At 42.4% G+C, this 27457-nt stretch overlaps 2 protein-coding genes across 4 annotated transcripts; both read right to left on the minus strand.

The window, feature by feature from the left end:
• Positions 1 to 38: 38 nt before the first annotated feature.
• LOC307250876 (cingulin-like protein 1) lies at positions 39 to 14308 on the minus strand. Of its 3 annotated transcripts, none has more exons than XM_080028141.1 (19): positions 14175 to 14308; positions 11737 to 12762; positions 11575 to 11630; positions 10562 to 10667; positions 10357 to 10452; positions 10122 to 10270; positions 8598 to 8739; positions 8271 to 8483; positions 7671 to 7877; positions 7440 to 7544; positions 7004 to 7156; positions 6582 to 6752; positions 5813 to 5965; positions 4090 to 4179; positions 2712 to 2795; positions 2181 to 2305; positions 1778 to 1886; positions 1099 to 1262; positions 39 to 656 (listed from the first exon to the last, which is right to left on the minus strand). In XM_080028141.1, the coding sequence occupies exons 2-19, from the start codon at positions 12733 to 12735 to the stop codon at positions 578 to 580; spliced, it is 3201 nt and encodes a 1066-aa protein (XP_079884267.1). In that variant the 5' UTR covers positions 12736 to 12762; positions 14175 to 14308; the 3' UTR covers positions 39 to 577. The 3 variants fall into 3 exon arrangements, with proteins under 3 accessions (XP_079884267.1, XP_079884268.1, XP_079884266.1); XM_080028142.1 differs by having other exon boundaries at positions 10604 to 10667; positions 11575 to 11657; XM_080028140.1 differs by having other exon boundaries at positions 11575 to 11657.
• Positions 14309 to 15928: 1620 nt separating this feature from the next.
• LOC307250397 (transcription factor 12-like) lies at positions 15929 to 26176 on the minus strand. The gene is made up of 13 exons (XM_080027469.1): positions 26021 to 26176; positions 23373 to 23472; positions 22363 to 22511; positions 21946 to 22051; positions 21768 to 21832; positions 21291 to 21387; positions 21104 to 21177; positions 20007 to 20183; positions 18960 to 19071; positions 18677 to 18830; positions 17140 to 17369; positions 16426 to 16603; positions 15929 to 16321 (listed from the first exon to the last, which is right to left on the minus strand). Exons 1-12 carry the CDS (start codon positions 26090 to 26092, stop codon positions 16461 to 16463), a joined length of 1479 nt encoding a protein of 492 aa, XP_079883595.1. The 5' UTR covers positions 26093 to 26176; the 3' UTR covers positions 15929 to 16321; positions 16426 to 16460.
• Positions 26177 to 27457: the final 1281 nt, after the last annotated feature.

The following is a 27457-nucleotide window of genomic DNA, read 5'->3' on the forward strand; positions in this document are numbered from 1 at the left end:
ACACCATTGATCCATTCGCACAAACCATCACACGCCTCTGCAACCTCGACAACACACAACGTTTCACAGCTGAGGGGACTCAGGGCAGGCAAAATGATTGACAGGGACACATTTGTAATGTTTCTCCATTAAAACGCAAATTAAAATCTGAATACATTTTTAGGGAATGCATTTTTATAACATTTATTCATTAGTTTAACATGTGCCGTTTGCACCACATTAACTCACACAGCAAAAAGGAATAATTTAAGGGACAGAAAAAACTATTTGAGTACAGGTAAATAAGCCAGTTTGTCTATTGCACAGTAAAAAACAAAACAAAAAAAACATCAGTTTGTCAGATAGTGTAGTAATAAATGTCACCACAAGAGGTCAGCCTTGGCAGCAGCGAGGTGCCCTGCTATTCACAACTAGAAAACATTAGAAAAATCACACCTGAGAGCCGTTAATGGGATAATGTTGAATTATGATATAGAGCATATTCTTCACAGTGAATCCTTAGTACTGTCCACAAGGAGCTGACAATGGACTGCATTTTGTTTTGTTTGTTTTTCATCACACGTCAGATATCAGTCAGTCAATCAGATCCAAAGTCGTCCGCCTCGTTCGCATCGTCCTCCAAAACCCTAATGAGAGGAGGGGATTTCTTCCTACGCCTGTGAATACCAAAAAATAAACAGTTACTAGACAACCTGATAACATAGTGACACTGTAAACCAATCACAGAAAACTCAGAACACAGGAGTAGAGAGTGGCTCAAAGTCAAGTCAAAGTCAAAGTTTTTTATTGTCAGTTCTGATATATGCAAGACATACATCAGAATCAAAATGGCGTTTATCACTAGCCCACTGTGCAATAGCAACGATAGAAAAAAATAAAAAAATATCTAGAGTAGAATGAAATAACCATAACCTAAACAATATTTACATTCGATACATTCTAAATACTAAGCAGTGCAAAGGATTATTTTTTTGTACAATATAAAGCAGTATGTATAAAATAGAATAGAAAGTAAAAAGTAGATAAGTTAAATTGAAATGTCCAATGTGCAATGTGATAAAAAAAAGATTTACAATGATATGTGCAATATGCAGTCACCTCATCTCGTTGCGCAGTGTGCTGAGCTGGCCGTGTAGCTGCTCGTTGGCCTCCATCTGCTCGTCCAGTTCCCTCTGCAGCTTCTTCTTGGCGTTTTCCAGACGCTCGATCTCCTCCTCCGCCTCGTCCATCTGCCTCTTGGTCGTCTTCACTCTCTGAGTCAGCTGTTCAGGAGTTCAACAAAGAAGTGCCCCGTTGAATCACACACACACGAGACAATGTCCAAAATGCTGCCCGGAACTATTACTCCATTTAACTTTGCTGCATGTGTTAAAGGTGCACTACAGTTTCAGAGGGCAGGGGGATTTGTTTACTTCCACATCAGCCTGCAGTTAGTTTACAAAACATATTTACTCTACATGTAATTCCTTGTATTGAATAACTCGATCATCATAAAATCAAAACTTTAATTATTGTGAGGAACCTGGAACCAAACGTAAGACTAGAACGTGTTTGTAAACCAAACTGTGGGCCCTGCTGATCTGTAAACAACAATAGTGAAACAGTAACTTTCCAGGAAGCTTTTTCTAACTTCAAACAGTGTTCCAGGGATCACATTTTACCTGTGAGGAAAGCTTGTTTATTCAGTTATAAGAATATACTGTACCTTCGAAAATGTTCACTTCTCTGACACACACAGAGTTACATAGTGCACATTTACAGGACATTGTCTATATACCTGGTCTCTCTGGCTATGCAGGTTGGCGGTCTCCTCGTCCGTCTGCATCTTCATCTCCTTCACCCTGCGCTCCAGCTTGCGGTTGGCTTGTTGCAGGCTGTTGTTGTCTCTGAGGGTCGAGAAAGGCACCAAGAGATCACTCACACATCCCTGCTGCGGCTTCCTGTAACTCAACACCTCACCTAGTGTGTTTGGGTACCAGAGATACTCTCACTCTTACGGCCGCATTGGAAAGTGATATGAGTGTGGGGTTCGCTTGCTCGAAACACTACCACTGTCAAGTATCTGATGGGAGCCATTATCCAAAGTGTCTTTTGAGCGTTTTTTCCCTACACTTAAATATAAAGTCTGTGAACAGTTATGACTGTCGTTTTTAAAAATAATAATAATTTCAAGAGCTCACCTCTCTTCCCCTTGCAGCCTTTCCTCGAGTTCCTGGATGCGGCTGTTCAGTTTGGAGAGGAGTGAATCCTGGTTGGTTCTCTGGGATCCCTCCAGATGAGTCACCCTGCTCTTCAGGTCTTTGTTCTGGCACAGGAAATGAAACAGATGAATGCAGTAAATTAGGCGCGATTAAAAATGGACCCTGGAGGAGTTTTTGACTACTTGTTTTAGGAGGAATGTTTTCATACCGCAGCTAAAGCAAAGCATTATGCTAACAAAAAAACGGTTAAGGTAAAAAGAAGACAGACTAATATATATATATAATCTTTTTATAAATCATATGACTTGAGTGTGGAATTTCAGTCAGATGAAAACAGATGGCCGGATATGACTTGGAGATTATAATGCGCCTCTCTGATCGAGGTAAGTGTCAGTAAGTGGGATATGTGCGAATATTTTTGTGCCAGAAAAAAATATTTAACTCTGTTTTGTTAAGCAGGAAATGCGTTGGGGCAGTGTATGTGTCAATAGCAGTCTCAGGGGCCAGTACCTGTCTCTCCAAGCTTGTCTTGTCACACTCCAGGTCCTGCCTGACCGCTCTCTCCTGATTCAGCTCGTTCCTCATTTGATCCATCTGTCAAACACACCCGATCGAAAGGGAAACACTGTTTTTAGCATTCTGCTGTTGTTCTGCTCAAGTACTGCACTTAAGAACAATTGCAAGATAGTTGCAAATTACTGGGCTATTTCCATTTTATGCTACCTATCCTACTACATTTCCAAGGGATTATAATGATCTTCTTTCTCCGCTATAATGTATTTATCAGAAAGTTGCTGTCCTTGCTAGTTGTCCTTGCTTCTACACAGATTTAGATTTTATTTTTTAACATAAAGAAAATTTAATTCAATACATTATTAGAAAGTTAAGATGAACCGGTGTTGTCTTGTGACCTCTTACAAAGATTAGTTTACTTGGAGCCTCTTATCTTGTTTCAAAATGTCAACGAGTACGTACATACGTATACAGTATATGTATTTACAAAAAGTAGGTACAAAGTTGATTCTTAAAGTACATGTTGCTACTAGTAGTTTATTAATAATGGACTTTTACTTCCAGTCAATTTAGGACTGAAAGTAGTTAAGTGTAGTTAGTTAACAGAGGTAAGACAAGTGTGGCTAAATAAAGGCTTGCACTGAACGTATGTACACTGCCTTCCCTCTTGACAATAAACATGGCTGTTCCTTTTACTATTTTTTTCTTTTTTTAAAGGGCAGTACCAGTTGACAATCCCTTTCAGGTTAGATGAAAATTCTCAGCTTAATTTGTTAAAATGAGAGGAAATGCTGTCTGGTCTGAGCAGACCCATCAGATCTAAAGGCTTCCTCCTTTCTAATAACACCCAGAGGCCCATTGGAGGGCGTGTGAGCGGCTGCTCACAATAGTTAGCAGTTTTTTTGTCTTTACACAGCACCCACAACAGGGTTTTGGTGTCAATTAGTCTGCACCACTTTGCTCCCATGAATGGTGGCCTACTTTTCCAGGCGCACTGAGGAAGTGAGGCTCTTATGATAACATCAGATATGCAGAAACATATATGAAGTCAGCCGGGCTCAGACATATTTCAGGGCTGTTACGAAGTGAATGTTAAGAAAGAAAAACAAAAGTTGTTTTCGCAGTCGGGGCTGTTAAGACCAATCAGTTTGTCGGTCTATGAGTGGAAATCTTTGCACTCAACCCTAAATCTGTTTCTGATCAACACTGTTGTAGGGCAGAGTGTTGAACTGTTGAAACTGGGGACAGGCTGTAAATCTCTCATTACAAGGTTGTATCTCTACAGCTGGGAAAATGTATGAATTCTATGAGCAAAATACAAAGTGAGAGGTTTGTGTAGAAAAAAAAGAATTGAGAGGTGAGGGGGTAAACCTGCCTGCTCTTTGGTTTTGTCCAATCGTTCCATCAGGCGGTCACCGCTGCAGCGCTCATCATTAAGATCTTCTTCTAGTTGACCGATACGCCCCTAAGAGTAGAGGAACATGTGTGTCAAAACATATTCAGCTTAACACAGTACATTGCATTACTCTGTGGTGTAAACAAGTACAGAGGACATCATGAGTGTATCACATTGAGGCTGTGGTTAGAAAACCGACTCTTATTTTAAATAGGGTATTGTGTAATAACATGAAGAAAAACTGTGTGAAATAATGCACTAAGACAAAGATAAAAACAATTGAGAAAGCCTGTGATGCTCTTAGATTTTGTGTAATTGTTTTCTGCTAAATGAAGACGTGTCAAGTGAAGATTACCCAGAACACCCAGACAGGTCTGATAACTTTGTACAGTAAACATAAGCTTCCTCAGCTGATACGCAGTGTCAACACAGTGAGCACACTGCTCTCACTGTGTAGTGTTTTGTCATCAGCAAGACAAACAGTGCTGATCTGTGGGATGTTGTTGCCATGGCTCTTTCAGCACCCTTATAGTTCACAAGAACAAGTGAGTGCAAATACTGGCACCTGCACAGATAAACAACTCAAAGAATGCTATAAACTGTATGCCTTAATGACCGTGAGGACAGTTACTAATCCAAAGCTCCAGATGAATGTCAGCAACAGCTTTTTAATAAACATAAATACAGTAAGTTATTATGAAAGGTACAAGTGTTGTTGTCATATAAACACCATTATAACTCCACTTTGGGAAGATTTGTTTAATTTTAAGCTGCGACTAAGGAGGAGATCAGGTCTGAGCTCCAAACTACTTTGTATCCTTCAGCGTACATTGTATCCAACCCTTACTCGGTTTTACCCGAGTAAGAGAAGTTGTGGTCAAAATACTGTCATGTCCTTGTAGAATAAAATAAAAAATTAGATTTGTTTTCTTTTTGTTTCTCTTTTCACCCATCAGCAAATGATTTATTAACAGCCGTGTTGATGCAAATCCAAATCAGTTTCTAGTACATTCTGCACTGTGAAAATGCATGCGTGTTTATCTTCTGACACAATCTTCATCGGGCATGTCGCCAATTTTACACATCAACAGTTTAGTAGTCAGGGTTATACAATTCAGCCTGTGAAAACAGTTGTGTAATGTCTTCTATGGCTCTGGTGAGTCATTTACTGAAGTTTCGAGAGCTGGTGATGGCCTGAGTTGTTTTAGGGGAAATTGAAGAGCCACTGTTTTTGGAGTTAAAGCTATATTTTGTGACTTCTGTCTTACATGAGGTAAGCTTCCGGTGATCGGGCATGGATTTTATACCTTCTGCTGTTTGTCCAGGTTTTTTCTCAGCAGCAGAATCAACAACTAAAACATTTCTCTAAACTACTGGGACAGTGTCAGGGAGCAACACCAGTTTGTAAACACTGCCATACTGAGAAATACAGAGAGTTTTGTGGAGCCGATCGGCTCGATCAACTTTGTGTCAACTCGTTTGGCGATGGCTTGAATGTAACCGACATTCATATATATGAAAAAAAAGTAACGCCCTACAGCTTTAATGTGAACCTAAAAAGTGGGAATTTGTATCTCTGCCGCACCGATTTTCAACGTTTCTTTTAAGTCTGGCCCTTGCGAGTACCATGATATTACAAAAGTGAAACACTATATTACAACCTCAAATTTTGCTACGCTTACTAGGCCCAAAAAACCTTTACCTCCATGAGTTTGACCTGTCGCTCTCTTTCTCCCACTGTGGCCGCGCTCCTCTCCTCCAGCTCCTCCACCTTCTGCTCCAGCTGCCGGCCCCTCAGCTGGGCCTCCTGCTGCTCCCTGTGACACCTCCGCACATCCTCCTCCAGAGGAAGCAGCTGCACACACACAACCACACACGGGCACATCGATAAGGTAACGTACAAAGCCTGCTACTCAATGGTCAATCATTCAGACATTATTAAGCGAAAACAGAATCTTCAAATAGTCAGGCAACATGTCTGAGTGATTCGTTCATCTTTCATCGCAGAAAAAGAAAATATTACTTTTAAAGGTACAGTCAGAGATTCTGGGGGCCACTTGTTGTCAAAATCGTTTTATTAACTGAATATCTCCTCATGATCCCCTACATAGGCTCTGTAAACGGCTATGTAAACAAAGGATATAGTAAACAAAGGGGGCCCACCTAAGCTAGAAACATACCAGTTTACAAAGCCTAGGCTGAGGATTTTCAGTGCACACACATTGCAGTACACGTAGCGGATCGTGAGGAGAAATTCACTAACTTTGACAAAAAAAAAAGTTATTTGAAAACAAGCATTCCAGAATCATTTATTCCCACCTTTCAGATTAACACCCTTTTAGAAGAAAAACAGTGAAACTAAGGGTATAAACCTGCTTTTCCAACCCATTGCAGACTTATATTTTTATTGGTGACCAAGTTATTTGAACCCACGTCCACCCAATGAATCATAGGAACAATGAGGGCCACACCTCTTCCTGCAGTTTTTTGGCTGCCTGTCGGGACTTCTCCAACTCTGCTCCCTTTTCCTGCAGCTGTCTGCGCAGCTCGTCCAACTCCCTCTGACTCCTCTCCCTGGCCTCGTCCACCTGGTTCTGAAGCACATCTGTAGAAGTCTCACACTCCTCCATGATGCTGTTCATCTGCACACCGCCATAAACAAAGACATTGTGCAGTGAGGTAGGTGCCACTTTGGGTCATGAGGCAATGTGGCGTAATGATCTGTTTTGAAAAAGACCGTCGGAGCGAGAGGAATATCCTCTGTTTCTGCTGTATCTGCTGATTTAATAAAACAATTCTGGTCTCATTTGGCTCCTAAATAAATAAATAAAAGCCCCCTCCCTCCCCCCCCCCCCCCCCCCCACAGTAAAAGGCCCAGGTCCACCTCTCTCACCTTCCTCTGTAGTTGCTCCACCGCTCTGTCATGCAGCCTCCTCTCATCCTCCAGTTCAGTCTTAGCTCTCCACAGCTCCTCTTTTTGTTTCCTCTCCTCCTTGAGCTTCTCCTTCAGGTCCCTGTGCTCATGATTTAGCTTGGTCAACTTACTCTGGGGGGAGGGAAGGGGGAAGGAGAAGGAAAGACTGTGAGCTCACACAAGCACGGCTCAAAATAAATGTCTAATTTCATGATATCAGTTGTGATTCAAATATTTTTCAGGATATTTTTAAATTTTTTATTTGAGAGTTCACGACGGTGTAGAGAGTGAAGAGACATGGGACGAGGGACGGGGGGTGGCATGCATCAAAGGTTACAGTAGTCACTTGGTATCATCTTAGGACAATAGGCCGCCACAACCGTCCTCTCTAAAGATAGCAGTGACCTCACTTCACCTGCACGTCCTCCAGGCGAGTGAGAAGCAGCTGGTTGGACTGACACATCTCCTCCTCATTCCTCCTCACATCTTTCAGTGCTTCCTCAGTCTGCTGCTTTTCCCTCTGGGGACACCAGGAAAAACACATGGATACACATACAAAGAACAAAGCAGAAGAGATCACATAAGTAGGAAATATATTGTAAAAAAGAAAAGAAAATGCTAATAAGATGGCCTCCATGTTTCCCACCTCCAGCTGCTTGGCTCTCTGTTCCAGAAGCATCTCTGTGGTCTGATTGTCCTGGATGGCCTGACTCAGCTGATCCACCTTGGTGTCCAGGTCCTGCACCTTTCCTCTCAGCTGATCTCTCTCCTGGCTCAACTCCTTTAGCTGCACCTTAGCCGCACCACTCTCCCCCTCTGCTTCCACCTTCTTTTGACCCAGCACAGCATTGCTCTGGGGAGACAGGGTGGAATGCAAATAGTTGATGAACATGAGAGGTCAAAACAAACAACGTTTAAGCTTTTAGAAAAAAAAAGGAAAGAAAAATAGAAAAGTCTCCATAGGGGAAATAATAAAGGAATCGAGAGAGCTGAGTCATGACTTGATGCAATTGTAGAAGCGATGTTTGTATCATCAATGCAATCATTACATGTGAAGAATTGTATCTACTTAACTGCCATTTGAATTCTGAACTATGTATGACCTCCCTGATAAAAATAAATGTATATAATAATAATAATAATAATAATAATAATAATAATAATAATAATAATAATAATAATAATAATAATAATAATAATAATAATAATAATAATAATAATAAAATAAAAATGTCTCCACTTTTACCTCTTTAGCCAGCTCTAAATCTTTGAGCAGCTTTTCCAGCTCATTTTCATATTCTTCCTTCAGCGCGGCCATGTAGCTGTCGTGAGTCTCCACCTCCTCTTTGAGCGCCCCCTTCAGGGCACTGAGCTCCCTCTCCCTGTGGTGCAGCACCTCCTCCTGCTCCTCCTTCACCTGGAGCATCACCTGAAATTCGATGCGCATCTGCGACATATCCTGTGACCGACAACCGACAAAATGCGAGCGTCACTACCTGGAGTCTATAGCCAAGGAAAATGACAGCTGGCTTTGATTTGTGAAGTGTACCTTGTCTCATGTGGTTTCGCTTACCTTCAGAAGGATTTCTTTGTCTGTGTTTATGACCTCGGCCTGGTTGGCTCGGTCCAGCTCATCGTGCATATCGGAAAGCTGCTGCTGAAGGTCTTTCATCTCCGTCTTAGATCTCCCTCTCTCTGCCTTCATCTGAGTCAGCCTGACAACACACCCAAATATATAGGGATAAAAAAAACTGATATTTGATATCAACAAAATACGTCTGCTTACCCTACTTTAAAGTTTTTTAAAAGACGCCTGATAGAACTAGATCACACCAGAACAATGTGTGCACACCACTTAATCCAGATGGTACTTTGACTCTGCTTTTCGGTCAAATGAGCTTCATCAGATCATACGTCACAGTTCACTTGAATGACCTGAGAGTAGGAGCAGAAGCCTAATTTAAAGAAAAGTGGAACATAACACAGAGCTGAAGTGCATGGCTATACTATCTAACTGTTTCATTAACCATCCAGTGAGAACATTTATCTGAATTCGAATCAACACTTTGGGATCCTTGTAGGTGTCAGACTGGAAACCTACAGGGATCATTTAAAGGGATAATTTGAATTTTTTTAGAGTAAGCATATTGGATTTCATTATTTCAGGAGTTAGCAGAGTAGATAAATACCATTGTATAAGCTTAGCTTTTTTTCTTCCCAGTGACTTCCTGAAGTCAAGAAATAGTTAGCCAATATGCAGACTTTATGCTAAGCTAATTAACTGCTTGTTCCAGCTTCATATTTACTCTACAGACATAGGTGGCGGTATTCATTTTCTTATTTAACACAACAAAGTAAGTCATAGAGATTAAGACCCTGTTTCCACCTGGCATTAATATGTGGTTTTTAGGATCCGATCGCGCTAACTACAGGTGGAAACACGCTCAATGCGCATTGAATGCGCATTGAAATTATCCACATTCGGAGGTGGTTTGAGACCACTTATCCACATACCCATTAACAGTGGAAACGCGTATGCGCATCTCATACACATTAGGCCCCGCCCACTCAACTGCGGCGAGTGACTGGGCGGAAACGCGTACTCATTCACGCGACAATTCACGTCATAAAAGTGCACCGTTGCAGGTAAACAGACAACAGAAAACAGAAAACATTGAAGATGGAGTGTATAAGCGGAAATTATGTACGAGCTGATTTCCATACAGCGCGGGGAATTCGAATCCGGATCGCAAACGCGCATAGAAGACGCATTGTTAAGGCCAGGTGTGAACAAGCATATTACATTTACATATAACGATCGGATTCCTCAGAACCACATATTAATGCCAGGTGGAAACAGGGTCTAAGAGATCATGTTGCTTAAGAGACAGTTACCTTTTGCTTTTGAGTTTTAACCTGACACTTTGTGAGAATTGCAATGAGTAGCCTACTTGATAACTTCTTTCTGGATGAAAGTGGGGTGCGTTATCTCTATGACAGCCCTCTTCAAGCTGATGAAGATTTCTTTCAAATGTGTTACACATTAACATCCTTTCATTTTATTCTCTGTTGAATGACTTAAAGGTCTGCTCCTTACTCCTGTTTGGTGGACTGAAGTTGTGCCTCGACCTCAGCCAGCCTGTCCCTGAGGTGGCAGAGCTCTTCCAGACTTTTCTCCAACTCTTCCTGAAGTTTCTTCTTCTCTGTCCTGGCCTTTTCACAGGCCTTGGCCAGAGTCTTTTCATTCTGCAACATAAAGATACCTCATCAGTCAAAGGAGTAGGAAGAGGGTTTTTTTCAGATGAATCGGAAGGATGGGCTGTACACTTCACCTTGATCTCGGTTTCCAGTTTTTGCTTTAACTCGGACACTTCTTTTTCCAGTGCTGTCTGTTTCTCCAACAGGAGCTTCACCTCTGCCATATCGCCCTACACACACAGACAACAACACGGTAGCATTGTTAGTTTTTAGACAAAGACATTACATCGTGATGAGCATTGTGGCCAACACTGGCAAACATCTCATCCCAACACACACTTTATCCTGCTCTTCCACATTATCAGCAGTCTTCCACTTGACCTTGTCGGCCCTTTCAAGCAGCAGGGCGACTTTCCTCTGTGTGGTGGACTCATCATCAGTCGTCCTAAAAAACGAGAAAAAAAAAAAAAAAACGTTTCACAAATACAGTAAGAAGCACTGAATGAAATGTTGTCTGTTGATAAACAAATAAACATCGAAATTTGAAATCTGTGGCCTAAAAGGAAAAACATGTAAGTCTTTCTCACTGGACCTGAGGTACGCAGCGGACTGTTGGAAAAAAAAGGCCTGCTTCAGCACATATTTTTAAAAAGGCACCGATGGATCCTAAAAACTTTCCATGTGAAGAAGTTATTTTATCAGTGGAAACACGTACATGCCCTGCATTCCTAACTGCTGCGTGAGAACACACAGCTGGAGCAGAAGCCCCTTATCTGACTACACTACATGACCACACCTACGAGCTAATGCCTAAAAGGTGGCTGTGGGGTGCAAAAATAATAAGAAAAAGAGATAAGAAACAGACGTTTGTCATTGTAGAAAACTAGTTAGAAAATGCAAACTAATTTATCCGCTATTAAAAGCAACCAAGGTACTAAAGTCAGTGGTGTAACCTAAAGAGCTATCCAGCTGTTGTTAAAGTAGCTATGAGGAACTTTCAGTTTTTGTTGATTCTAGATTTTTATGACCAGCGCCCAAGCGTGTGTTGGGGGCGCATGAATTTGTTTAGGAAGGGAGTGATGTATTTATATGCGACCGCGTAGGCCTACTAATGATAATATGACAACGGTGAAGCAAATTGAACTTTGATTTAATACCGTTCCCACAAGCTCAGATTTGTGTAAAGGCAGTAATAATGTCTATTTAGGGATAGAGCTGTTTTTGCAGATGGTCAGGTTTGCTGTTACAGATCATCTATGATCATCAGAGGATACATTTGAATGTTTCAATAAAATGTTAAGTTCCTCGTAAGATGTTTAAAAGGTGTAATACGTGTTGCGGGGGGCACTTACCCATCCTGCAGGTAAGTGAACAGTATTTGTTTGGCTGTGTCTACTGAGAGCTCTTGCTGTCCTTTCAGAAGATCAGGAGTGACCTGGTTAGGGAATATACAGCGGATGAATACACCCTTTTTTAAATGAAAACCTGTAGTCCTAGCGCGCATATCTCTTTACCTGTGCGTCTCTTTCGTCCGAGTTCCCGTTCTGGACACTGGACGATCTGGAGGTGACGGAGTTACGTTTCTCTGCTCCGTGAAGTGCTCTGGCTGCCTGTGGAGGTAACGTGTCTTTCCCGGTATGTCTCTTGAGAAGCGTGCCGGTCTTGTTCTCCTCCCTCTTGCTCGGCACAGGGGCCTCTCCACCCAGGAGTCTGGCCCTGGCCGACCCTGGAGGATAGACCGCTGCCTGGCTCACTGCCTGGCTCGCTGCCTGGCTCGCTGCCTGGCTCTCTCCCCTGTTGTTGCCTTTCAGGGACGAAGCTCTGCTGGAGGAAGAGGAGCAGGTGGAAGAGTCCGAGGTGCGCCCGCTGTCCACGCTGCGTGACCTTCGACACTTTTCCGGATCAAGCCGGTTCCTGGGGCCTCCCCTCCCCCTGCGCGGGCTACTGTTGAACTGGCTGATCAGCTTCCCTACGGACACGAAGGAGTCCGTTGTGTCCACTGAATCCGGGGACTTCGCAGCAGGGAGCTGTTGACCCGAGGGAGGGGCCTTGTTCTGGTCCGGCTCACCCTGGTCTGGCTCTAGGCTCTGGGCAGGCAGAGGTATCCTGGGTTTGTTGTTGGCATTAGCGGTCTGGGTCATCTCGGGAACAAGGCAGCTGTTTCGTTGTCCATGTCGGGCCACTGAATCCCGCGAAGGTATACTAACTAAGTTCAGGTTGTTGCTTTCAGGGTCATAAGGTCTCAGCAGCTCCGGGTGTTGCCGATAATGAAGCCCGGAGGAGGAGGACGGAGAATCCACCATGGACCTCCTCACCATGCCCGGGTCGTACCCCGCCTGGTGAGTGATGACGGAGATGTCCCGATGGCTCTCCTGGCCGGAACTGTTCAGAACTATGAAGGGTTGACCTTTAATGCCTTGGACCTGCACCCTGACTCCAAACAGGTTTTCCTGGCCGCCTCTGGGACCGTGTATCCTGACATCCGGAGAGCCACTCAGCCTGTGAGATTCCATCGTGAGGCTGGTGGATTATGAGATGAACTGGGGGGAAGACAAACAAATCAGCATGTTAAAAAAAAATCAGATAAAAAATGTTTTCTTACCCTGCCTGCGTGGGAACATTTTGGGAAGGAATGGTGCGTCAGGCTGGTTGAGCTGAACCAGGGTGTTTACACAACATTGAAGGAAGGTCTGAGCCACACCAGGACACGGTGACAGACATGCAGGCAGCTCCGCACACAGCTGCACTCAGCCAACGTAAGAAGACAGGACAAATGGACACTGAATGGTGACGAGAGCCTGATATTGCTGTGCAATGAAAACAGCTCCTTGTGTGTGCTCATGACAGCGTACTATTGTGCAGCTGACTCAAATGCATGACGACTACGACAGACCGAGGTTCCCGGGGTGTCGTCACCCCCCCTCATGGTATGACACTCAAGGGAAACGTTTGTCAACAAATGAGTTACTGTGAGGTCAGAACACACGAACACAAGAGGTGTTGTGCAGCAGACTAAATAGTTTATTCTTAGGAGCTGCTCACTTTAATCACTAACAGATTGTAATAGGCCTAATTTTGAATATTGGTTACTACTTTCTATTAATGAGGCTCCATTTATTAAATATCTTATAAGGGCATTGTTCATGGAAATAAATACTTTACTAATGCCATATAGATCTCTTGTAAGCCTTTAACAAGAACTTTTGGGTTGCCAGGTTGTGGAAAATCCTCCTCCAGCATGATACTTGCTTTAGCCTAGCCAGATCCAAAATTAGTTTGGATAGTCAAATTATTTATCAATTTCGATCTTCCTAAGGTTTTTAAAGGACAAACCAAGTAGCATGTGCTGTAGGAGGATGTTATACAAGCTGGCAGCCCAAATTATTTTCTTATTAGTAGCTTCTATGTTACATGAGTAAAAATATTTTTTTCTGACATTAATAACGATAATAACTACAGCTTTTAACCACTTAATAAAGTGTGCTATGTCAGAATTTTTTTTTGTCCAAATCAGGTTCATATGCATTGAGCCAGTATAATAAAGGGATTTCCTTTTTTTCTTCTTTTCTTTGACAACTCACTTTTTAACTTCAAGTTTGATCCCAAGGCTATGGAATTGTAAACGGATCTGCGTTCATCCGGTTTATCTTGCTCACACTGTTAACTTTAAACACATTAGAATCAACGAAACAAGTGCGTTAAGCAAAGGGAATATATCAGAGAAAGGTGAAAGACCCATTGAAGTATTATGGGAGGCAGGGAGGGACATAATGACAGATACACTGAAGGTTCGAGAAAAAAGTTATAGGCTACATTTACATTCTCAAAATCGAGACGAAGTCATCCCTATTTGCCCGCTACTACGATACACGTCGCTACAGAAGCGATAACTTGTTTCTTAGTTTAAGGTAACATGGTTAATTAAGCTATCGATGTGTGAGCTGAAACTTACCCGCTGAGTGTCCAGTCTGAGTGTTTAACAGCCTCCTCCTCCTGTGTCCGCTCCCAGCGTCCTGCCTCTGCCCGGACACGGGCTCACTCACTGTCCCGCTCAGAGAGGCGTTCACTGTCCCCTCTGTGTCAGAGATTCAAACCATATGACTGCTGCTGCACATTAGGGCTTCATCTGATCAAATGTAGGCTATGACTCTGTTGGAAACTGACAATGAATAGAACAATAGGATCATTTATCAAACTGTAATAGTCAGACAATAAACCAATATAATCCTGTACCGTGCAAAGTGGAACATAGGAGTGGTCTTTGGAGAGCTGGAGGGATGATTGGAGATGTTTGTGTGTTTATAAACATAGTCTTTATTTAGTGGGCCCACTGTTAAAGTTTGTCTCTGTTCCTGTAAAATGTCTTTGTTAAAAGTGACAAAGGCTAGTTTAACTTTCTGTTGGATTGATCTCTAGTAAAATCATTTTCATCTCAGGAAAATGGTGAAAAATGATTCAATCCCCCATCATTCAGACACGCCCTGCACCAGGTTGCATTTTTGTATGATGGCCTTAATATGTGTTTCTGAATGCAAGCTTTTCTTGTAAATAGACTACTTTATTGGAGAGGTGACAGGAAAGAGCTCACAGAAAATGAGGAGAGACAGGGGACGACGACATGCAACAAAGGTACCCAGACTCAAACCTGGGATGTTACCATAACATGGTTGGCACCTTAGAGCAACCTCAATTCTGGAAAATCATTGAGATTGTAACTTTGTAGCTTTTCACCACATGTGCGTCATGTTTGGTTTTAACTGTCACGTGTTAACATTAAATGGTATCATTTTCTGTTGTTGTTATCAGCAACCACCTTAATTTGATATGTTTGATATGTACAGTAGGTGAGCCTTACATTCATTAAAGAAGATACAGACACAAACGGTTTGAAAAAAAAACATTTATTGCTACATTATAATTTTGACACATGCCTGTAGGCTACTTCAAACTGTACACATACTGTACATGTTATGATAAGATTATTTCAGATTATTTGTGATTATAATGTATTAATTGTTCAGCAGTGTGATAAGCAAACAAGACATCCATTATTCTGTAACACATTGCTCAGAGCAGAAACTGTGGCTACTCCTAGTAAAAACTGCACAAAATTAAAGGGGTTTCTTGTGTAAAATTAGAGCAACAAATGTAAATAGAGACATTATGAAATTCACAATATTTGTATAAAAGATAAGTTACATAACTTAAAAAAAATGTAAACATTCTATGAAAACTCAAACATGCAAAGAGCTTTTGACTACATCTGTAGAACAATAAAAACACTGTGAAGAAGAGGGACTCTGTCCACCCAGTGTGTCATTAAGTGTAATCCTGTTAGCAGTGCTATAACACATCATTTGTAACAAATATACAAATATCAGATGACGTCCACACATTAAAGAACATTCTTGGAGATCTGTCCATTCACAGAATGGTCAAACTCCTGCAACGCACACACACACACACACGCGCACACACACACACACACACACACACACACACACACACACACACACACACACACACACACACACACACACACACACACACACACACACACACACACACACACACACACACACACACACACACACACACACACACACACACACACACACACACACACACACACACACACACACACACACACATAAAAACACACACAACAAAATAAATCCTTTTTCTGGACAAACATACATGGGAATGTCAATCTAAGCTCAGTGGAAATCGGGAGTCTACGTGGTTAAATAGTGATACACTGTTAAAAGTCGGTCAGACATCTCCAGCTCGGCAAAAAAATCCAACTGCAAATGACGCCTTGTCTCTACTGGGTCTCGTTCTCTCAGATATATTCAAACGAGACAGATTAATTAATAAATATACAAAATATATACAAAAAAACACCTGCAGCTTACAATGCATTTGTCTGTTACAAGTAACGTTTAGGCACAAAGTTAGAAGTCCGTTTTGGGAAGTGAGGAGATGATTGTTTGACTGCATCACACTTTCACGACCGCAGACGCCAACCTCGCCGCAGCTCGGGGGTCATCCAAATTCAGAGGAAACGTTGAAAACAGCTGGATGCTCCTCACTCAACATCTGCACATCGAAGAGACAGTAATTAATCTTTTTTTAATAATAAATATGTATTTTCTGTTCGCTGATAATCGTATACAAAACATGCATGTATCTATGTTACACACTTTGTGCTGGTTTTGACGCGTCCATTATCAGATGCTCAGATGTGGCCCATGGGGTTCCCTGGGTCTGTCAGACTGGGGAGGAAAGTCAGATGCATGGATTGTGGATCGGTCATGACCGCAGACGCCTTCTCCTCCTCTCTCCTCCTCAGACACGCTGCCTTCGGGTTCAAGTTCCTCTCTGTGGGATCCAACAAGCAACAAACCGATGGGTTAGCAATGATGTGTGACTACATAAACAAACCTGTGGTAGCATTTGAATGATATTGCTTTTTCTGTGCCCCTGTGTAATGTGTAATAAAGAGTCAGGTCATTCAGTTATGTGGAAACTGATGCAAAACTCCTCATTAATTCTATTTTACTTATCATTCTCAGTGCATGACAAATGAAGTCTAATGCTGTCCCCAACAGTCTCATTTTAAAGACAGAGTGGAGAAGATGCCAGATTCAGATACTTCTGCTCATAGGGGCTTTCAAAAGGCAACTGTGTGGCCCCCACGTTTAAATTTGTCAGAAATATAAACGTTAAGTATAGGCAAGACATAACATAAGACCATTTACTCTATAGCTAAACTGTGAGCAAAACATCTTTAGAGTCATATAATCACCCTCCTCTTTTCTCAATTGACTCAACAGAGAGACAAGTCCCCAAATTTTCATCTCCCTCTGATGTGGAAATGGGATCATCATGTGTCAGTGAGTGAGTGATGCACTGACCTCTGACTTGTTGTTCCAGGCTGAGGATGACTGACACGGCCTGGTGCAGCACCAGCAGCTTGGTCTGGGGCTTCTCGCTCTTCAGGTGCAGCTGAGTCATGTGACCCAGCTCCTTGAAGGCCTCGTTGATGTCCCGCACGCGCAGACGTTCGCGGGCATTGTTGGCCATCCTCCTCTCGCGCTCTCGTTCGGCTTTCTGCTCCGGGCTAAGGTCCTCATCCTCATGGATACTGCAACAGGAACAAGGGATACAGGATATTCTTTTAAATTGAATGACTTTTTTTCTTTCTTTTTTTTTTACTTGGTGTGTGTTTTTCAAGCTTCGGTTGATCACACATAACAGGGCTGTGTTGAGTTATACTGTGGATTTCTCTGCCCTCTACTGGTCACTGAGCTGACATCATGTTATGGACTCCAGAGGTCATCTGATATTCTCTCATTTGTTCTGTGAAAAGGGCTTACATAGTGCGTTGGCAACAAGCTTCTGTGACCAAGTGGAGATTTATCAATAATTAATCCATGAGAGCAATTATTTATGAAAACGTTTTTTTTTTTAAAGAAAATCTCTACTGGGATTATAGATGATCAAGAGATGCACCCTTTGTGTTTTTACATCTTTATGTCCAGCTGGAGGGTCATCCACATATGTCAACATCGATATCCCTCAACTCCATTATAGATCTATATAAAAAGAGAACATGCACTCAGGCATCAGAGCTGATGTCATGAAGACGTTACCTTAAGTGACCCCTGAAACCAGAGACACCAGGACAAACATTTCTGTTAATCTGTCAGGGTTTTCAAGATGTACAGTCGGACCAAAACTGTGTTGATGAATTGTTGATTGATTGATGGTTGAACGTCAACTATTTTGATAAATGATGATTATATACAGTATACATTATATTTTTTTATATTTAGGTTTAAGAACTCTTGTTCTTGACTTTGGCCTCTAGGAACTTGTAACAGATTTCTTTTTTTAACATTTGAATAGACTAAACGGTTACTGCGACTAGCAGTTACAGTCTCAATCAATTGTTAATGTAGTCCCTAATTACAAATTATACAAGTGCAGTGAAGACTCGGCCAATACTGTATTTAACTCTTAATGGCTAAAGAGACGTATTTTGGCCCCCCTTGTTTGGTGATTTTTTTCATAGCCCCACTAACAAAAGACACATTTCTATCATGGAATTGATTTACTGCATGTCCTGCCAGCCTCATCTATTGTTCCTCATTTCATTTGCTGCAACTTAAAGCCACATGGAGAAGAAATATGAGGCCAAGCTGAATGGACTCGCATGGACACAGCTGCCCTTCACAACAGGGGGTCTGACATGCATTTTAAGTAAGTGAAATCGTATGTCAGGAAGGCTGTTTGAGTTAGGGACTTTTATACTTAACTATTACACTGATGTACAACAAACCAATTCTATGTCAGACCTCGATTCTATCTTTTGATTGCAGGATATTACATGATACACATAAACATTTCAGCAGACCATAATGCTGTTTCTTTAGCGGGATAGTATTTTACCTATTCCTTGCGCTGTTTTCGTCGTGTGTTTTGGGTTCACTTTCGTCATCCGATCTGGGGCTGTCAGAGCCATGGCTGTGATTGGTGTGCATCATCTCTTCCCTCTCCCTGCTCTCCATCTTTAGCTCCAGATTATCCGGAAGTCCCAGACCTCCTGTGGGAGATCACACAACATAATAATAAATACATTATTTTAAAAAAGACAGTTGAAAGATGCATACTAAGCTATGGTGAAATGTATGAATCCAGCATTAGATGGATGAGAGGAAAGACTCGCCTCTGCCGATGCTTTGCATGGCATGAAGCACGGCCCTCTGTCTGGCTGGGTACGGGTGGCCATTTTGCGTGCGTGTCTGGAAGGCCGAGTGGTTGTTGTTCATACTGACAGCTTCAACCTTTATGACACACAGGAGAATGACGAGATAAGGGCAATATTCAATATTCACATGCTCAGGACAGAAAGCCTGGCTCGCTCGGTCACACACACACACACACACACACACACACACACACACACACACACACACACACACACACACACACACACACACACACACACACACACACACACACACACACACACACACACACACACACACACACACACACACACACACACACACACACACACACACACACACACACACACACACACACAGTTCAAAACTCTTAAGATCCAGCCATTGACAAATGGATCTCAAACCCAACATCTGCCCTACTCATTTCCAGGGAAACTCTGGGTAGATCTCTCGCACAACAGAATTCATTTAATCTCAGACCATTTTACAGTAATCCTTCCGTTTAAGCGACTATGTAGTCCCTAAACATACCACTAATTCTCTCCAGGAAGGATTCCCTTCCCTTTCCTTCTAACCGACACATCATTTGGGGGAAAAAAATGAAAATGAGCGATTTTAATACCCCCCTCCCCCAAAGGATTAGACTAAAAAAAACCCTCTCCCCCTGCATATACAGTACTTCCACTCCAGCTGGGTCAAAATCCCCTGGTCTGTTTAAATGGAAACAAGCTCGAGTGGGAGTGCACGATTTGCAGGCGTCCCTCGTCAACCCCGGCCGTGGAATTAGACTGGGCACATACTGTACACTCTCCATACATGGACGACGCATCACAGCGCTCTCCCCATTGTATTCAGTTTCCTATTTAAAGGACGACAACCTTTACATGAGGCAAAACATGCAGACACGGCGAGCGGAAAAATTCCTGGCACCAAATACCAGAACACACAACATAAAGCACACAGACACACAACATGGAATCCCCCCCCCCCCCCACTCCTTCCTTAGAACCCTTCAAATAATGTTTGTTCACCATGGCTGGATTGTGACAGGTGAGCGGTAGAGTGCTGGCAGATCCCTGGTGGCCTAGGTGTGTCTGGTGCAGCAGGGTGTGGATGTCAGTGGGCAGGCCGGCCGTGGGGCCCACAGCGTGGTTCCTCAAGACATGGATCACATCGTCCAGTCTGTCCAGACGGTCCTCAACTTGAGACTGCAACAGACAAAAAGACAAAATTGTTAGTGGTTTAGAAAGATTTTTTTTTACATTAAACAAAACAAGACATGGCTATAGATGTAATAAAAAAATAAATAAATAATATTAAAATAATATCAAATTGTAATAATCATCAACAATAAACCCCTTCTGTATACTGGGAAGGGGACAGTCCTTCAACCGGTGGAAATGGACTATGTACATCCATCCATCCATCCATCCATCCATCTAATTTAATGTCCTCAGAGTTAAATGAAGATTTGGCATTTGGCTTTTACAAATTGCAGCTCTAAAATGAATTCTTCCAAAAAACAAGTTTGTGACAAAAACATCAAGTGAGTCTCAAAGTAACAAAAACATTTATAGCCTACTGTAACTTGAATGTCATAAACCTCAGAGGAAGAATAGTATTTTGGTAAATAGAGCCAGGATCCGGCTAGTTTAGAGTAGCTTAGCATTAATAGTGAAAACAGAGGAAAACGGCCAGCTTGGCTCAATTTCTTGGCCAGGGGGAAGTGACTTCATGGTGTCTTGTCGTGACCTCGAAGCTGCCAGGCAACCGGTCAGAAGAAAATATCCTGTAAAACCATAACTTGTATATATATTTTTTTTACATCTTTATATTTTGTATATATATATATATATATATATATATATATATATATATATATATATATATATATATATATATATATATATATATATATATATATATATATATATATATTCTACTTGTCTTACTTATTTTATCACAATTTCATCCTTATTATACTGACTCTTGAAATGCTCTCATGACTCTCATGTATAAATAATTTATACAGTATATCCATCCATCCATCCATCCATGCATTATCTCCATTACATTACATAATAAATCATTTAAACGTTGGGCATGTGATATGAAACTAGGTCTTTACCAGTGATATAAGTGAAGACTCATAGTGCGGTGAGACTGGGGCCTGAGCTGAATTTCTAGGCCACATGTTGGTACCTGAAAAGAAGGAAAACAATCAAATTAGGCCATTAATAAGACATCTGTTGAACAACACAGTATGGAATGTAAATCATGATTGGCTCTGGGCAGCAGGCGTTGGTCCAGTTTACCTGCAGGTTCAGCCGCGCTCTGCAGCGGGGACGGAGACCTCACTGGTGTGGACGAACTGGAGGGGAAGCTGCTGCTGGTGTGATCGGGGGAATAAATCTGACAGAGGACAGAGGGGGAGGGGGAGAGAGGGAGGAGAGGGATGAGGGCATGGATCATTTTAAAAGCACAACTTGTCATTTCTTCGCAAGGTTTTACAGCCGCTGCCACAGCCTTTGGAGCAGCCTCGTAACCCGAATTCAACTCATCAATTCCGGTTATTTTACTAGTCAGCAGCCAATAAAAAGTCCAGCAGCAAAGGAGTAGCCCTATGTTAATACGCATGCTACTCTGTTACTGACAGGAATTAACAACTATTCTCCTTATCCCACTGGGGCTCTGCGGACTTGTGCTTTAATGCTCTGGTCTGTCTGACTGTTTGAACACATAACAGGTCATAGAGCTGGTCTAATGGGATTAAGGTGGTGCATAATACTTACAGAGGCCAGAGCTTTGCCCAATGTATCCCCAGTCTGTGACCCTCCGGATGCATTTCCATGGTTCCCTGAGAATGCAAAAGAGGAAAAACAGCCATTGAGAAAATATTACACTGAAGAGCAGTCAGACCAGAGCTGCAATGTAAGCAATGGATATTATTTATTTTCTCCATTTCCTCACCTGTTGAATTATCTGAGGCGGACGCTGTGTTGCCACGGTGAAAAGTGGACATTGGTGGGAGACCCCTGTTCATATCAGCAGACATCACTGAGTGTGGAGAGTAGTCCTGAACAGTGAGAAACACATTTAGTCGTCTGTTTGTGTGTGTGTGTGAGTGTGTGTGTGTGTGTGTGTGTGTGTGTGTGTGTGTGTGTGTGTGTGTGTGTGTGTGTGTGTGTGTGTGTGTGTGTGTGTGTGTGTGTGTGTGTGTGTGTGTGTGTGTGTGTGTGTGTGTGTGTGTGTGCGTGCGTGCGTGCGTGCGTGCGTGCGTGCGTGCGTGCGTGCGTGCGTGTGTGTGTGTGTGTGTGTGCGTGTGTGAGGGGTGGGTTAAGAAATTGCTGCGTTGTCAACATCCAAGGACCTGGCGGTAAATCTCACCAGGTGACTGTGACTGTGTGCTGGCTGCAGGCTGCTGTAGCTCACCGGCTGTGTTTGGTGGGTCGTGGCTGCTCCCAAAGCCCCTTCATAGCCCTGCTGGTTCAGCCCATTTACAGCATTCCAGATGTCGGGCGAATTGCTCGTCCCCTCTAAAAAAAAAAACGGGTAGCAATATGTTATAGCCTGCACTGGGATAGAATCTCAAGCAGCCGGTCAAGTCATCCAGCTCACAAAGAAACCCTCTCTATTAATCAAGCAGTGGCTAGACACTGATCAAACTGGTGTGTAAACAGTTTCATGCTCCCCTAAGGATTATTTAATTGATTTGAATAATTTGGTCAGTTCAAATTTACTGTGGTTTTTGACCCAAAAACCTGAAAAACTAATGGCACTTCCAATCAGCCTCAGCTGCACTTGGTGTTTTGTGCCAATTAGCAAACGTTTCTATGCTAAGACGCTAGATGGTGAACATGCTAAACATTATACCTTAACATCAGTATGTTAGCATTGTCATTGTGACATGGTGATAACATGATGATTGAGTTCTTCAAAGCACTGCTGTTCCTAAATACAGCAGCATAGACCTGAAAGCTCCAATGTAAACTGACAGTCTTGGGTTGTATACAACTAGCCTATTGCTTTATTTTATGGGCATTTGTTTTATGCTTGTTTGATCAGGACGGGAATCAGGACATTTTCATTATTTGATGACATAACATAGAACCTTAAAACCCTGAACACACAGTAAGAGACGGCCAATACAGCCGACCTGACTTGTGAACATTTCACTGTTACTGCTTCATGTTAAATCTAGGCAGGCCATTTGCTTGAACCATTTATTGTATTAAACTAAAACTTGATGGCTGTTTTGGTATCCTTGGAAACTGGAATTTCCTTTTGGTGCCACCAAATGTATATGGGACAATGGGTTTGATTGTACATTGAAGCACAGCAACATTTTCTTGTTACAGTGATTTCCACTGTAGTCATTCTGGTTAGTTTGGGCTCACCAAAGAAGGTGCTTGCGAACACATTGCTGGGGGCCTTGATCGATGGATGTAAAGTTGAGTTGTGGTTGATGTCGTCATTAGTGGGAGACTGCCCGTACACCTAAAGAGAAGAGCTTGTTTAAAGGCATTGTCAAAACCTCAACTTTGAACCCTTACATGGTGTACACAAACAATGGTTTTCTATGCGTCTGTATCACTCAGACCATCCTTACACAAACGTGAATAGTGCGTGAGCGTGAGCTGTAGCAACAGTATTACAAAAACAAAGCTTGCAGAGAGCTGATGCACACTTAGAGCTATTGCGATAATCCATAAACCGCAGATCCATGCACCTCCTCATCCGGATTTAGGAACCATTCACCATGAGAAATCCCTGCCCTAATCATGATCAGGTTCGGCTGGCTTCAGAGGACTGGGATACAATTCCCCTCTCAAATAAAAATGTAATTACAAGCCTTCTCATGCTTTGTCCCCTCAGTATGAAATAAAAAAACAAAGAGAACCAAGTCTCCGACTAATGATCCCCTTCTGTAGGAAACAAAATATAGTAAATAGAAAACAGATCACCGTACATTAAACTAATGATACTGTTGGCTAATGTTTCTTTCTTCTCTCCTTTTAATTGTGAAGCACAGTGAAGGCTCAAAAACTGCACATATGCACATATGCACACACAAACCACACCGACACATGCTCACTCACTCCAACACACCAAGAGGTCTGGGCTGCACCTGCACCTCCCTCGGCCGCTTTGATGTGCCCCAGGAAATGAAAATAAACCTCCCTGCGCAGCATCAATGGGGTGTCAGTTACCCGGACGACAAGTTCTGTAAAGCAGGCTAATAAAGACTCTCTTGAGTACGCTCGTGCAAGCACACTGGCAGGCCTCGCACGCACACAAAGACACACTCAGGTTAAGCACACACGCACACACACACACACACACACACACACACACACACACACACACACACACACACACACACACACACACACACACACACACACACACACACACACACACACACACACACACACACACACACACACACACACACAAACACACAGCCGTGACCCTGGCTGGCATGAGTCCCATGGTGATAGTGGGCTAGGCCAAACAGAGGAGCCCCTGCCGACACTGGGCCCGTCTGAGCCGCCACAGGCAGCATATGGCGCAGGATAAAGCCAATTGTCCTCCTTACCATCAGCATAGCAGGCGACCCGTTAATAATGGTCACACCCCCGCCCCAGCACGCCCTCTCTGGCCCCCGCTGGAGAGGGGCCGTCACCATGGCATTCTCTTTTAGCATAGCATTGATTTAGGAACCATAAATCATGATCATTACAATGATAAGAGACTTTGTTCAGCAAATAAGGACCACAACTAAGACAGAACTGAAATGCTGTAAAACCATCATGTTTGCTTGAAATACTCATTTTAAATGTGTCTTTTTATGGGGATCTGTTTGTTGAATGTTTTGTATCTAAACCATACATATAAGCTTGTACAAAAGGGGGGGGGGGCAGCTACACTGTTTACCCATTGTAAATGCACACAGCATTTTCATGCCAGATGAGTGAAATATCAACTTGCTATTCAGGGCCTATGCTGTGCTCCACCATGGCCAACTCCAGCCACATGCAACCAATTTTCTGCCTCTGTGATCCACGATGTCTGGATATGGTTAGTCTCACAGAGATCAAAGCGGCCTTTGATAATGGCTGCAGTGGTGGAGGGACTGCTCCAACATAGCGGGGTTAAATCAAATAGAAATAGCAGCAATCTGCTTCATGTCAAGATGTTTTCTGCTGCTAGGCTTGACTACATGGTGCTTAGCTAACAGGAAGCATGAGTCTCTCACTTGTGCATTTTTAACACGAGTTGGGAAACCACAAGTGGGTGAGGTGTTTTCATGGGAACTTAACTAAATGCTGACATTATTTTAGGTGCCAAGCACAGCGAGTCCTCATGCATGCTGTGATTTGCATGTTATCGTGATTTGTATTGTCATAAAATGACCTTCTTATTTGTGAACTTGGTTTAAAGGGGACACAAATAAACAAATGACAAATTGGCAAGTCAGATTTTAGAATAATAATGTTACACAAACTCTAAGTTCCTGCATTAACTCTAGTTTCAAAGGTAAAACAAGAATAAGCTCATGTACACCACTGTTCAAGAAAGTGACGATGACAAATTCAGCACAAACTATATACACACATGACCTCCCTAAAAACAAAAAAAACCCTCTCCCCCCCTGTTTCTCACTATGACACACACACAGAAAGACACAAATGCAAATCAGCAACATGAAACAACCTTAAATCCCAACAAATGTTCTGAGCACAGTAGGAAAAACATCAACTCTAAAATGCCACACCAAAAAAAGATATATCCAAATGAAAAAAATAATAATTATAAAATAATATGCGTAAGTTTTATACAGATTGCCCATGTGAATGAATGTAATGCCAATGAGAGAACACACTGTTCAACTGGAAAATATAGTGAGTGAGCAAAAAAAAAACACACAACATCTAAGGAGACAATTAAAAAGTGTAACAGCATCAACACGCCTGACAGTGTAATGTATCCTCTTCAAAAATCAAACATAAACATAAACATACATTTAAAGAGATGTACTCACTGGTTTCATGTTGTAGCAATACATCAATGAGTTGTTGTTGCCTGTGCCGGAGACAGGATGAGCACAGTACATAACTCTGTCTGGTTCAATGCAAGACTTCAGGCTCTCGTCTCAGTATAGTCCACACACAGCTCGTCTCTCCGTGTCTCTACTCATGTGCATGTAGTCCACATGCACTCCTTCCCCTAACCTACCCCTGCTGGTCATGCAGCTACCCGCAGACAACTTATGCAAATAAGGGCTGGACCATTCAAGGCAGCAAAGAGGGGTGGCCTAATAGCCTTATACACACTATTGTGAGCATCATGTCTTTTCTTTTTAGTTAAGTTAAAATGTAATATGAGAGATAATCCAGTTATATAATACACACAACACAGTAAGGCTGTAGTGTCTCTGTTGACTATGAAGGAGCCTGTTTGTGCAAAATGGCATCATGAAAATGAAACTAGTCACAAGCAGGGAATTCCCCACCCACGCATCAACCCAACACCTTGACCACACCAGGGCAAAAGAAGCAGAAGCCATCACCAGTGTGGCTTATACATGCTGTTGTATGTATTAGCTGTCATCCCCATTCCTGGCTGTCATCCTATGTTGGTGTACAATCATATGCAAGCAAACCCCACCTCAGTAGAGTGAGCGAGCAGTGACGCCATGCAGATAATCTCCTGTTAGATAGGTAGAGGTTCGCAGTAAACAAGGGATACTGCAGCCTTGTCTGACCCACATTTACAAATAGAACGAAGTCTTAGTTTGTAGGCACGTGCGGTGAGGAAAAGCTCCTCCAGAGGCCGGGTCAGAGGTTATTTATACAGAAGTCTGTCTGGGTGATCTGTTAACATAAAGCACGCCAACAGTCAAACTTCCTGTCTGAGGTCGAAGCTGCTGTTGTGCTGACCTGGTGCTGAAGTTGACCTATTACATGAGAAAATACAAACTAGTCAGGTTTATGATCTCTGGAAAATGTCCTCACAAACAAACCGCCAAAATTCATACTCTCATTTTAAAATACTGCAACAGCCAGAATAGACATTGTGTAAACAGTACATGCAGCTGACCTGCTGTATTTTATTGGAGAATTATCTTTGTATTTCATAAATATGATTTTCACCGGAGAGACAACAAAATACTAACCAGAAACAACATTGCATTTGGCTTGATGCAGTGTGGCACAGTGTCCTAGCAAGGTATTTTGTCCTAGTGAGGCCTCAAATGAATCAAATTAAATAATTCCCATTTAGACAACACCAAAGTCTTTGCAGCAAACACATTGTCTACTAACCCTAAATGTTTCTCTGCCCAAATAAACAACACTTTGGAATCCTTCCCTGACATCTAATAAATGCAGCTTAACAAACTAATGTCAGAGCAGGACAACAAACTCTTTGGTTTCAATCCGTCTGAAGGTGAGCTGCATGCAGCTTCCTTAAAGTCAAA

This window comes from Ammodytes marinus, assembly GCF_949987685.1.
Source record: "Ammodytes marinus genome assembly, chromosome: 5".
Lineage (NCBI taxonomy): Eukaryota > Metazoa > Chordata > Actinopteri > Uranoscopiformes > Ammodytidae > Ammodytes > Ammodytes marinus.

Excerpts from the sequence above, each read along its gene's own strand:
- LOC307250397 (XM_080027469.1), bottom strand. The coding sequence starts at position 26,092 with ATGTACTGTGCTCATCCTGTCTCCGGCACAGGCAACAACAACTCATTG. Across the intron at positions 21,388-21,767 it reads TGGGCAAAGCTCTGGCCTCT|ATTTATTCCCCCGATCACAC; the intron begins GTAAGTATTATG and ends GTCCTCTGTCAG. Across the intron at positions 19,072-20,006 it reads CCTGTCACAATCCAGCCATG|GTTGAAGCTGTCAGTATGAA; the intron begins GTGAACAAACAT and ends TGTGTCATAAAG.
- LOC307250876 (XM_080028140.1), bottom strand. The coding sequence starts at position 12,735 with ATGGAATCTCACAGGCTGAGTGGCTCTCCGGATGTCAGGATACACGGT. Across the intron at positions 10,453-10,561 it reads ATGTGGAAGAGCAGGATAAA|GGCGATATGGCAGAGGTGAA; the intron begins GTGTGTGTTGGG and ends CTGTGTGTGTAG. Across the intron at positions 7,545-7,670 it reads AGAGAGCCAAGCAGCTGGAG|AGGGAAAAGCAGCAGACTGA; the intron begins GTGGGAAACATG and ends TGGTGTCCCCAG.